The sequence below is a fragment of the Polypterus senegalus genome, chromosome 15, assembly GCF_016835505.1.
Source record: "Polypterus senegalus isolate Bchr_013 chromosome 15, ASM1683550v1, whole genome shotgun sequence".
Taxonomy (NCBI): domain Eukaryota; kingdom Metazoa; phylum Chordata; class Cladistia; order Polypteriformes; family Polypteridae; genus Polypterus; species Polypterus senegalus.
The window spans coordinates 59,430,023-59,442,829 of record NC_053168.1 but is presented as its reverse complement, the minus strand read 5'-3'; the positions used below and the strand labels follow the sequence as shown (position 1 = coordinate 59,442,829).

The following is a 12,807-nucleotide window of genomic DNA, read 5'->3' as shown; positions in this document are numbered from 1 at the left end:
AGCACTATCATGCTACACTTCATGAAACAAGTGGATTCTATTAAAAGTATTACTATAGACAGAATAGCATGTTTTCATTTTATTTGTTTTTATTTGAGATCATAACGAGAGATAGTTCATATACAGTGCTATTGCAGGGTTAGGACTGAGGTTACATCCTATTTCATTATGTATTTAAATCTATTTTAAATATGTGTAAGATAAAACATGGTAATGTATTTCAAGAAGTGTGAAAAAAATGCGTTCTGTGCAGAAATACAACGGTCCTGCAATATTTTTGACAAAAACACACTTCAACTTCATTAACTGATTTTTTAGTGTTACATTTGCATTTGTTCGTAGGTTAGTAGTTCTCCCAACAAATACATCTGAATGTGCTAAAGGAAGGCACTAATGGAAAAATGTGTGCAATGGTACTTATCATAGTATTGTAAATCATAACCAAAATGGCTTATAAAGAAAGTATTTATTTAGCATCAATGGCACTTTGTGTAGGCTAAATGTATGAATTATTTTAATCTGATCATTGCACAAATTCCTTTTAATCCCACCACATGAACTAGAATGACAGTACAAAACAAAAAAGTATGCATCCCCATTTTAACTTTTTGTGTAGATGATCAAAGAGTTAATAACATTTTTATGTAGTCTAAAAAATGTTTTTACATGGAAAGGTTAATTAACATGGTGTAATGGATGGCCGGCCATTTATCCCGGCCAATACCCCCAAGCCGCCAGGTGGAGCCCTCCTTGCAGCGTGGAGGTCCCCAGAAGACCAGCAGGGCATCATGGACATTGGAGTTTTTATGCAAAGCCCTGCTGGATGCCGTGGGGGCCACAGGAGGGAGCTGCAGGGAGGACCGAGGGCTTCTTCGTGCCCTGTGACCCGGAGGTTCGTCACAGGAAGAGCGACGGACTTCCGGGTTGAAGAAAGGGATGATTTACCCTGACCCGGAAGGGAAAAGGACTTGTGGACTATTGGGCAGAAACACTTCCGGGTCAGGGATTATAAAAGGACTATGGGAACTCCCAGACAACGAGCTGAGCTGGGTGGAAGGGTGGCAACGCGTCTGGGAGCTGGAGGATTGGTTTATTGTGTATTATTGTAACTTATGAGTATTGTGGAGGAGAGTGTGCTTTGTGCACTGTGGCAAGAAAATAAAGTCAACTTGAGGACTTTTACCTGGTGTCTGGAGTCGTGGACAGGGGTTCAAGGGAGCGAGGGCGCCCCCTATCGTTCACAATGGTTTTTTGAATAGCATTGTACCTAGCAAGTACATAAGGGCATAATATTCAACAAACATGCCTTTCCAATCTGTTTTAAGCATTTTGGCTTATCATAATGGTGCTGTTGCAGCTAATTAGATCCTACTTTTATTACTATGCACATTAAACATTCGTTCAGGAAGACCAAACTGAAAAGAACTAAGCTGAAAAGTCACTGTATACTTTGTAGAATCCCACAACAAACGGCTCCTTATACTCAATTAAGTTTTTAAAAGAAAATAATCTACTATATAATAAAACACTAACGTCTATGTGTCCAGTTCCTTTTCTAATCTGATTGGTCAGTATAGCTTTGATGACGTGACGAAAAAGGAAGTGTGAGTGTGAGACGCAGGACGAGTAAAGATGTGTACTTTACATGGGATTTTTTTTATTTATACTAATTAACATTTTCAGCATAATTTCAAAGCCATTGCTTTGAAAATGTACAATTTTGTGAAGTGTTTCAGCATCAATCCAACTATGATTTTAACTTAATTGAAGTATTTTAACTTGTACTACAGAAGAATAGGAGTGAATAAAGGCTGTTCCATATATTTGCAATGTGTACTGTCTCCTTAACAGCAAAAAATATCTGCAGACTAACATGTTTTATCCATTACACTGAACACTTGAAATAACATTACAGAGATTTCCGCAAAGACCCATTAGTTCCAAGCAATATTTAAAATCTAATAATGTGTTTGCATACTGTCAAGTATCGTTTAGCACTCTAAAAGTAGGAAAAAATCATTTTATGATGGATAAGTTTAAAAGATGACTATTACCAAAACTTTAGTTATGAATATTGTGATGATATTATATATCATAAATAAACAGTATTGCATGAAATAGTTCCTATCACTATTGAATTGATAAAATTAAGTTTACAACAATAGTAAATACAGCTGGAAATTACAAATAAAAATTTTGAAAATTCACCTTTTCTACTGTGGTAAAAAGGTTAAATGGAAATCTTTAAAATGTTTGAAACTGTAAATGCATACTTTTATCATTCATTACTATGTCCAATAATATAGGAATTTGTCCAATGAAACTTTTAAGAAGTGGGAAGTATGCATTTCAGTCAGAATATTCATAGACAACATTTATATGGAAAAGAAAAACAGCATTGCTATTTCTTATTTATCCTTTCTACCCCAATAACAATAAGTGCCAACATAACAGTAGGCTTCATAGCCATAACACCTGGCAATAATATTAAGTCTAGGTCAAAGTTATCATATGTAACAATGTACTATCTTAACTTAAGACTACAAAATGTCCACAAACGTTCAAAAGCAATGGTTTTATGACCAGTGAACCTGGTGAGCTGGAATATCATAGGACTCAATCATGAATTAAAGAGAAAAAGTATTCTCTCACAACAGGTTTAATGCCAAAATAGCATTTTCACAGGAGACTCACTTAATAAGTAAGGACCCATTTCAGCTGCGAAGAGAATGGATTGGCCAAATTTGTCACTCCAGCTATACAAAGAAAACTAGAGGTGTGGGAATCTTAATATACAGAACTACTCCATTTGTAGCATCAGACTTAATATCTGATCCTGAAGGGCGATATATGTCATGGTGATGGGCAGTTTATTTCATACTATAGTGATCCTGATAAATATCTATGAACCCAATGTGCACGATAGAGACTTAATCCAAAATGTATTTACACCTGTTCTTAAAGTAAACACTCATAAAATTATAATGGCTGGAGACTTTGTGTTTTAAAAGCAGACCTGGATAGGTTTAACATCTAATACTGCAAAAATAATTACAAAGTTTGTAATGGATCAGAACTTATCAAACCCATGGAGGTTTTTATATCCTAAAGTAGGAGAATATTCCTTCTTCTCCTGTTTATCATTGTTACACAATAATTAATTATTTCTTCCTTTAACAATATTTTTTTTCCCATTATCAAATCTTGTAACTACAACACTATTGTTACCTCTGAACCTCTGATCATGGAGCTTAAATTATTATACCCTAGACATTCTTCTCACACTCATCTCCCCCGTCATTACCTGATAAGAACTGTACAGAATTTATATTCAAGCAATTTGATTATTTTCTGGAGACAAATGCATCCTCTAGAGGTCTCTGCAGGAATACTCTAAATTTTCACTGAGAGGGTCTGTTCAAAACCTTTTAAATATATGGCAGGATCTAATCAGTAACATTTTAGAATAAGCTTCTATATCAAGGTAAAGGATACTCTTCCTTCCTTGCTACTTTTTAAGATTTGCTTTGTTGGTTTGCTCTCCTCTCTTTCTTTTGGGTGAAGGTTTAATTTTGGTTTGCTAAGTTTGGTTTGATTTGATTGCATGGATTGTTATTTGCTTTTAATTAAAATCAATTTAAAAAAAAATAAATTATTTAGTGTTGTACGTTCACCATGCAACATTTTTTCTAATGGTGTATGGACTCTAGGTCATACTGATGTATGCAGATATCACCTCCAGATATTAAATGCTTCATATGTTTCACCCAGTGAAAATTAATTAGCACAAGATTCTTCCTGAAATAATGCATGCAATGATGTTTCATTTCAAGCATCAACATTCTGGACATCCAACATGTACAAACTTTGTTGATGTTTAATTGTTCATGAAAAATAGGTTCTGCTGACCCACACCTAATCTATTACATGTCTGCTACATGCCACCACCCTTCATTTCTTAAGATTCATTCCACAATGATAAGATTTTCTTCTGTTGCTAATGTCAATGGATGGCCAGACTTTATTTAAGAAATGTTCTACCATAATAGAATTCTGCCATAATAGAATCTCTTAACAGTGGCAGATGAAGGAGACTGGTCTTAGTACACATTGACTCTGTAAGAATGAATATCAGAAGGCATATCGTTCTTTAGCATTAGCCATAAGAATTTTTATGATAGCACAATGCTTGATATTCAGGTTTTTGGCACACACATTGACTTAGTCCTGAAACAAGATACATACACTGTGAATCACAACTTGTTAACTGACATATTTTCATTCACTGATGGCAATCTTTGACAACTTAAAACACAACACCATAGTATTATCTCTGTCAGACTCCATCTTTAATGTGTTTGATCACACATTGCATGATTAAAAACTATAAAAACAATGATTCATTCCAGATTATTAGAAGATTCTAGTATGAATTACAACTTAAGAGAAAAACATACCGACTCCAATCCAAGCAAAACAAGAAGGGGAATTGTAGTCATCCCGCCTTGTATCCATTCTTCTAAGGACACTGTGCCATCACGGTCATAATCTATCTCCTCCATCATTTCGCGAAGAATCTAAAAATAGGAGAGGTGATTTTTTTTTCAAAGTTTTTATTACTAATAAAATCACACCATATCAAACAAGATGCCTTGAGCATGGAAAAGAAGCTATATAAATAAAATGTATTATTACTATTATTATTATTATTATTACATTACACTCAAAGGTACAAAATGCAGGATTTGAGTAAATTAACATATGTTTAAACATGATTCGACACTTAACATTGTACTACCCAAAAGTCAAAATTAAAAGTCAAAATCCTTCATACATTTAAGGAGCATCACTCACATATTTTGCATGATTGGTCACGAAAACACACAAATGTTCAACAAAATTAAACTATAAAAAGTATTTAAATAAAATCAATTATAACCCAATTTAAACAAGTTTCAAACTATGCTGTTGTTTCTTTGTCACCTGAACTCTTTTTAGCTCTGTGCTTAGAAATTGTTAAAGTAGTACAAAGAAATTGTGTTTTGGGGTTTAAGGTGTATTGTTGATATGGACTTACTGCATTGCTGTGGACATCACATGCTTCTGGGAGAAATTTTTAACTACTCAGAAATGGATGGTGTAATTTACAAAATATGATTGAAAGCAGGATCTTTAAGAGAACAGACTTCAAGGAAAGAATGGAGTAACTGGAAAGTGGACCATCTCAAACGACATTTGAACCAGAAATCTCATATCAATTCAGTCACAAAACTTTAAAATCAATCAAAAAGTTTGTTGAAAAAAATTAATAGAATCTAAACAACAATATAAAGACAGAAAAGAACTAACATAGCGAAAACAAGTGATATCTGATGAGGTAAAGGTTTTAATAGATAACATTTTCTAACTTTGAAAAAAAATTAAACTTTCATATTGGCAGTTCAGGATATTGTAATGATCATGTTGACAGATACATGAAAATACCGGATAATTAGCTAGTAAGAATTAAATCTTTGAGTTCATCGAATGCATTAATTCAACAGTCAAAACCAACGTGTTAAATGAAATTAGAAAATCAGCTCACCACACTTTAATAGTCGATGAATCAACTGACGTAATATTTCTAAAATTTAAATGTCATATATTAAATTTAGGAATGACAGCAAATTCATTCATAAAATTATGTAAACTGGCATAATAAAATTAACAGCATGTGACAGTTTTTATGTTCTTGCAACTACAGTATACAACAGTTTTATGGAAAACAAGTTAAATTACAGTAAATCAGAAGGTAATGTTTACCTCAGGCGGCACACCAATAATGCAGGACAAGCAAAAAGGTGTAGCTGCTGTTTTGCGTCAGTCCATTCCACACTAATCAGAGCAACATTGTGTGCCACATCATGAGGATCTGCTTATACAGTAGGTAATGCTTGGAAAAACATTGTCTTTGGTGAGTGATATTGAGAGTTTGCTAAGGACTATTAACACAATTTTTTGCAGGTCATCTGTTAAGAATGCAAAATTTGAAGAACTTCAAAATTGCAGGGGCAGATTCAAAAAAACACATAAAGATATTTTGCAATAAATGCATGATTAGGAACAGTAATATTTTAGTGGACAACTTGGAAAAATTGTTGAACAACACAATTATCCTATTCACAAATACTGCTTGAATAAACTACAAAAGCAGAACACCATGTGTTCACTTAATACTTCATGATGTTCTAGCTGAACTGGCAGACATATAAAAATTTCTGGAAAGAAGTGCACCTTAAACTTTTCAGTTTGCCAAAGCAGAAATCAAGAAACTGAAGTCACAGTATCTGGGAGATAAGCCACATTTTCCAGAAGAAAGATGTAATCTTCTCTCTCCATTTAAGTTTCCAGTTAAAACATAGTAAATAATCCAGTGGATAAGTGATAATAAATACAATCTTTTTCCAAACAAAGTACAGAACAATTTGTTTGTCTTTGATAAAGAATGTTTCTCTACAGTTGCAAATCTAAAAAATTTTTAATTTGGATTTGAGCAAATGAATAGGCTTCCCATCAAATACTGTGCTCTGTTGAAGAAAGACTATAATTTAGAAGGATCTTTGTAACTGGTAAACAGAGTTTAAGATATTGATTAAGGAAAAATTACAAACTGGAGCTATAAAGATACTTTCATATATGGTTATACTAGCAGAATACCCGCGCTTCGCAGCGGAGAAGTACTGTGTTAAAGAAGTTATGAAAAAGAAAAGCAAACATTTTAAAAATAACGTAAGATGATTGTTAATGTAATTGTTTTGTCATTGATATGAGTGTTGTTGTCATATCTATCTATTTATATATATATATATATATATATATATAGCAAAATATTGTTGCTCGCCGCTGCATTTGTTGGTTACCTGTGTGCATTGGCAGCGGAGAAGTAGAAAAGAAAAGGAAACATTTTAATAATAGCCCGCGTAACATGATTGACAATGTAATTGTTTTGTAATTGTCATGAGTGTTGCACTGGCTAAAGCCGCCTCCGCATAAACCCCGGAAGTGTTTTTGGATTAAAGGAGGCCAAATATTTAGGCTACCTCGTGGGACAAGGACAGGTGCGCCACAGAGCTCCAAAGTTAAAGACATCTTAGAATGGCCCGTCCGAGTACCAAGAAACAGGTGCAGGCTTTCTTGGGGCTTGTTACTAAAAGAGCAGCACCCTTGACTGACCTGACAAAGGGCGCCCCTATTGGTGTGGACCGACAAAGCAGAACACGCGCTCAGTGACCTAAAGAAGGCCCTAACGCCGGCACCTGTGTTACGGACGCCCGATTTTGGGCCCCGCTTATTCTCCAGACCGACGCCGGACACAGGCCTGGGTGTGAGCCAAAGCGCCGATGGTGTCGAGCACCCTGTGATGTACCTTCGAAACTGATGACCCGTATGCAGTGGAGAGGGAGGCCTTGGCCATTAAGTGGGCAGTGTCATATCTATCTATTTATATATATATATATATATATATATATATATGCCCTCTCTCGTATTCAAAATAGTCCTGCTAAGGGGGATTGGCACGCGGAGAAGCCGGAAAAAGAAACCACTCGCCAGGGAATGGTGGGGAAACATTTTAATAATACGTCATCCTTCCCGTAACATATGACAATGTAATATATATATATATATATATATATATATATATATATATATATATATATATATACACACACACACATACATATATATACATATACATATATATACACATACTGTATATATACACACACACATATATACATACTGTATATACAACATATACATATCTACATATATACTGTATATACACATATATATACAAATCTACATATATATATCTACATATATATATTAGGGTGGGACTCGATTAAAAAATTAATCCAATTAATTAGAGGCTGTGTAAGAATTAATCTTGATTAATCGTATGTAATCGCACGTAAATTTGCCCCAAATCGCAAATGTTTTTTTTTTATTTAAAACGGTTTTAGTGGGCGACAGAATCAAATAATAGACATGGACATGAATATTGTAAACTGAAGCTGTTTTAATTTCTGAAAAAAAGCTTTTAAACTGCATTTGAATTCAAAACAGAAACAAAAATATCATCCCTGGTTAAAATTGGGCAGACTTAAAAATAAAGTGGTAGTTTAAGTACTTTAAGTACATTTTCAGAATAGTATTGTCTTTAAATAATAATAACCAAAATTTCACCATAAAGTGCAGTTTTTCTTCTTAAAAAATAAGTCAGAAACATAAAAGGTAATTTGACCAGCTTACTCTTTAAACTCTGAGTAACATTAGCCAAAATTATTTTGTACATTAGGCTAAAACAGTGTGATCATTGAACATTTTGTAATTAGATGTATTTAGAATTACTAACGGTCACGGAAGTCCAATGATCCCCAGTAAGAGCCACAAAGTCCGCTTTCTGTAATGCATCTAATTTTGCTTGCTTTTCAGTGTGCACAAAACCACGCTTTTATCAAGGCTTTCGGGTAGTCGAAATGATCAGTCGTAGGACGCGCTTTATTCCGACTCTAACATTTTTGTAGCTGTGATGTGTGCATCAGTGTAATGGATGTACCAGGAAATCATGCATTGACAAAAGTTCCCGTTTGCTTGGAATTGAAAGTGTGATTAAATGCGTTATTTTTTAACGCGTTATGGAGTACATGCATCGAAGCTTCTCAACTGTGCTTGTGCTAAGAAAGGGAAAATTTTAAAAATAACGTAACATGATTCTGCGTTAACCTAATATTTTTTCATACGTCCCAAACCAAGGAGATGGGAAGGTAAAATGAATCGGATAGCGCGCGTACAGTCAGTACATCCCCTCTCGGGAATCGAACTTCGAATGTCGGCGTTAGAGGCGAAGACTCTACAATTGCGCCACCGTTTGTCTATGCTAAAGTATGTATTGTAGATCGGGATATAGATATACATTTATATATATATATATATATATACCCGTATATAGTGGAGAAGTAGAAGTTATGAAAAGAAAAGGGAACATTTTAAAAATAACGTAACATGATTGTCAATATACAGTAATTGTTTTGTGAGTGTTATTGAATGTTGCTGTCATCAAGGATTTGATTATCATTATTTCTTTCAATCAGGCTCGTATTTGTAGGATGTGTTCAAGTTACATTCCGTGTTTGTCAATCGTTGTAAAGATAAGAGGTTTCATTCATCGATTAGTTCCTTACTGCATCAATAAACAGCTCGTCTTCCTTTTATCTGTGATGTGACAAACTGCATGCACGGGTTTTTTTTACGCTGTCTTCCTTTAGCGGACATTGACTTTTTCCACCGTGTGCTTTGTTTCCACAGTAGCTGCATTTATGAATATGCTTATCAGACGCTTCATATTTTTGCTGCCTTTTCAATTGTGTAATTCGGTTTTTGTTCAGCTCTTTGGAACTGTTGCTTTTTATCTGTGCACTGCATCAGTTCACGTGAGCCACTCGGTGTACTTGCATCGAAGGTTCCCAGCTGTGCTGGTGCCATCTCGTGCTATGTCCATAGCTTTATTTAATGTTACCTTAGTCCTGGCACTTAAAACTTTCTCTGGCAGTTTCGCTGAGTTTGTTCAAACACCACCCTGACCATCTCATCTTCCTCTCCATAAGCACAGTCCTTCACCCGTGAATATTTACCCGTGGCAGTTTGCTATTGGATTGCCGCTGACGGATGGCCTTATATGGGCAGGCACTAAATTACAAACGCCAGCGGCAGCCTGTCTATGAACTTAATTTAAAGTGTAGGTTTACATCGTGCTTTGTTTCCGAAGTAGCAGAACTCGCTTCTTATTGTTTCGCTGCCTTCTCAATTATATAATGCATGTTTTCTTGAGCGCTTTTTTGAGGTCTTCCTGGTTTTCTATGTACTGCGTGATTACGTGAGAGGCGTGATGATGTCACACGAAACTCCCCCCGGCGTTGAAGCTCATCTCCATTACAGTAAATGGAGAAAAACTGCTTCCAGTTTTGACCATTACGCGTAGAATTTCGATATAAAACCTGTCCAACTTTTGTAAGGAAGCTGTAAGGAATCAACCTGCCAAATTTCAGCCTTCCACCCACACGGGAAGTTGGAGAATTAGTGATGAGTGAGTGAGTGAGTGAGTGAGTGAGTGAGTGAGTGAGTGAGTGAGTGAGTGAGTGAGTGAGTGAGTGAGGGCTTTGCCTTTTATTAGTATAGATTTACTAAATAACAGGGTCAAGGAGTTATTTTCATTTTCAGACTTTTGTGACATATTCCAGGGGGGTATTTTTCGTACATGGATGACTTGTTTAGCCGGATGTAATTGTTGACGATTTGGCATGATCTTGGATCTGTCGGTTTTTTCAAAACTCTTGCTGGATGTGTTGCCATAGCAGCACATCCAAATCCTCAAACCTGCTCGGAGCAGGTTTGTTCTATGTAAACAAGGATTAGCTCACACACTTAATCAGTGTCCGTGCATGGAATTCATTCAGTCATGGCTTTGCCATTCATGAATGAGCGACCAATTGATATCGAAGCACAAATTATAAGAAGAGAATTTCACATAGAGAGGGTTTTGCGCAATCTGCAAGATCCTTTATTGCTCCTGGAGGAAATTCTTTTCGAAAGATAACACTTTATTCAGGGGGGAATATTGTACCTCAAAGATTTATTAGCACCTTATATTCGGTCAAACTAGGCGAAGTCGGGCTCTCACAACCACACAGACAGTATGCATTGCTTTGAGGTTTTTTTGCATGCGGCACTTTTTTATATACTGTAGGCGATGTGGAAAATCTATCTAAAAGGGCAGTTTGCCAGGCAATTTGTAAAGTCTGTTTGGCTCTGAAATATTTCCTTCGGGTTATCATAGTGTTTCCTGGACACCTGCATATGCAGACAATAAAAGAGGCGTTTTATGCCATTGCAGGTAGGTAATACACAGGCAAAAACACCCACAGTTCCATAAAGAATCTTACAATCAGCCTAACATTGGAGTTTGATCAAACATTATTTGGAAAATTTACCTTTCCTCCTGATGAATAATCAGACAGTGTCTTCATCAAATATTTTACCTTCATCAATATCTCGTTGGTCAGACACAGGTTCAAGGGTTATGACATTCCCTGCAACTGACCCAACAAAAAAAGAGGGCTATATGGAACATCCCTATGGCACACATTGAGGACAAATATATGCAATGACCATCCTTTACCTGAAATGAAGTGACCACTGCATCCTGCCACTGGTTCTGAGGAGGAGCTTCCCCTTGGAATGCCCTCAGAAACAGGGCGATGGGCATTCTGCTAGAGAGCCAACTCTACTCAAAGGGGTTAGGTCTGGACCGCGTGGACCTCCACCCGTTTTTTGCTTGACTGCCTTCTCATTAGCTTTAAAATTAATGTTTTTTTAATATTATATATGATTCTTTATGTCAATAATTCTTTAAATAGTTATATACCAATATTTACCAGTTTGAAGTATATTCTTGTACTTCACTTTAACCTGTTGCCATGTTCTCTTTGTGCACACGTTTGATCTGGAATTATGGCATATTAAATAATAATTAATCTGACACATAGGAAATGAAACGCTGCATTCAGTAAGTACAATGCACACTATTTGCGCATTTAATTTGTTGGCCACTTTTTGCCAGCCGTCTTTTCTGGTTTGGGCTGCTTTTGCAGTGTTAACCCTTGTAAATATTAAATCTTGAAATTCTTCACATCCTTCGAGTAAAAGGTCCTGCTCCGCTTGTGTGAAAAAATGCACCCGTCATTTTGTTGCAGCCTATCAAAGACTTGCTGATCATGTTTTCTAGACTCAATATATATCGGCTTTTCAATCAGCGCGCACAATCATCTCGGCTGATTAGATCCAGCTAGACTAATCTACTACACGACTGTGTTTGAAAAACCGACTTATCCCGGGATGAGTTTCACTGGCATTAACTCATCCAAGATGAGGCATCTGATCTCGGATGATTTAAGCAACGTACGGAAAATACCCCTCAGGTCTGAAGTGCTGACTATGAAAGAGGATTTCGTCCAATGAACAATATCAAATGAGAATCTAGAAATTGCTTAGATGTTGAGTATTTTGAAAACTTGAGAATTAAACTCTTTTTAAATTTTGGACAGACTGTTAATGTTGATAGAGTTTATAACTTATAGTAGACAGAATGTTCAGTGAAATTTTGAGGCCACTCCTTAAAGGGAACATTGGTTCAGGATTCAGGATGCACTCACCCGCCACTTTATTAGGTACACCTGTTCAACTGCTTGTTGCCATAAATGTCTAATCAGTCAATCACATGGCAGCAACCCGATGCATTTAGGCACGTAGACATTGTCAAAGTGACCTGCTGAAGTTCAAACGGATCATCAGAATGGGGAAGAAAGCTGATTTAAGTGACTTTGAACATTGCATGGTGGTTGTTGCCAAACGGGCTGGTCTGAGTATTTCAACAACTGCTGATCTACTGGGATTTTCATGCACAGCCATCTCTAGGGTTTACAGAGAATGGTCCAAATAAGGTAAAATATCCAGTGAGTGGCAGTGCTCTGGGCAAAAATGCCTTGTTGATGCCAGAGGTCAGAGGAGAATAGCCAGACTGGTTTAAGCAGATGGAAAAGCAATAGTAACTCAAAAAACTTCTCATTACAACCAAGGATTACAGAAGAGCATCTCTGAATACACAACACGTCAAGCCTAGAAGCAGATGGGCTACAGCAGCTGGAGACCACACCTGGTGCCACTTCCGTCAGCTAACAAAAGGCAACCGAGGCTTCGGTTCGGACAGGC

General features: G+C 36.2%; 1 protein-coding gene across 1 annotated transcript in view; it reads right to left on the bottom strand.

Moving 5' to 3' along the window:
- Window positions 1-12,807, bottom strand: part of dgkb (diacylglycerol kinase, beta) — a 738,105-nt gene that overhangs the window by 494,943 nt on the left and 230,355 nt on the right. Inside the window, exon 9 of the mRNA XM_039736618.1 lies at window positions 4,458-4,577. Within this exon, the coding sequence (XP_039592552.1) occupies window positions 4,458-4,577 (120 nt within the window). The remainder of the gene's footprint in view (window positions 1-4,457; window positions 4,578-12,807) is intronic.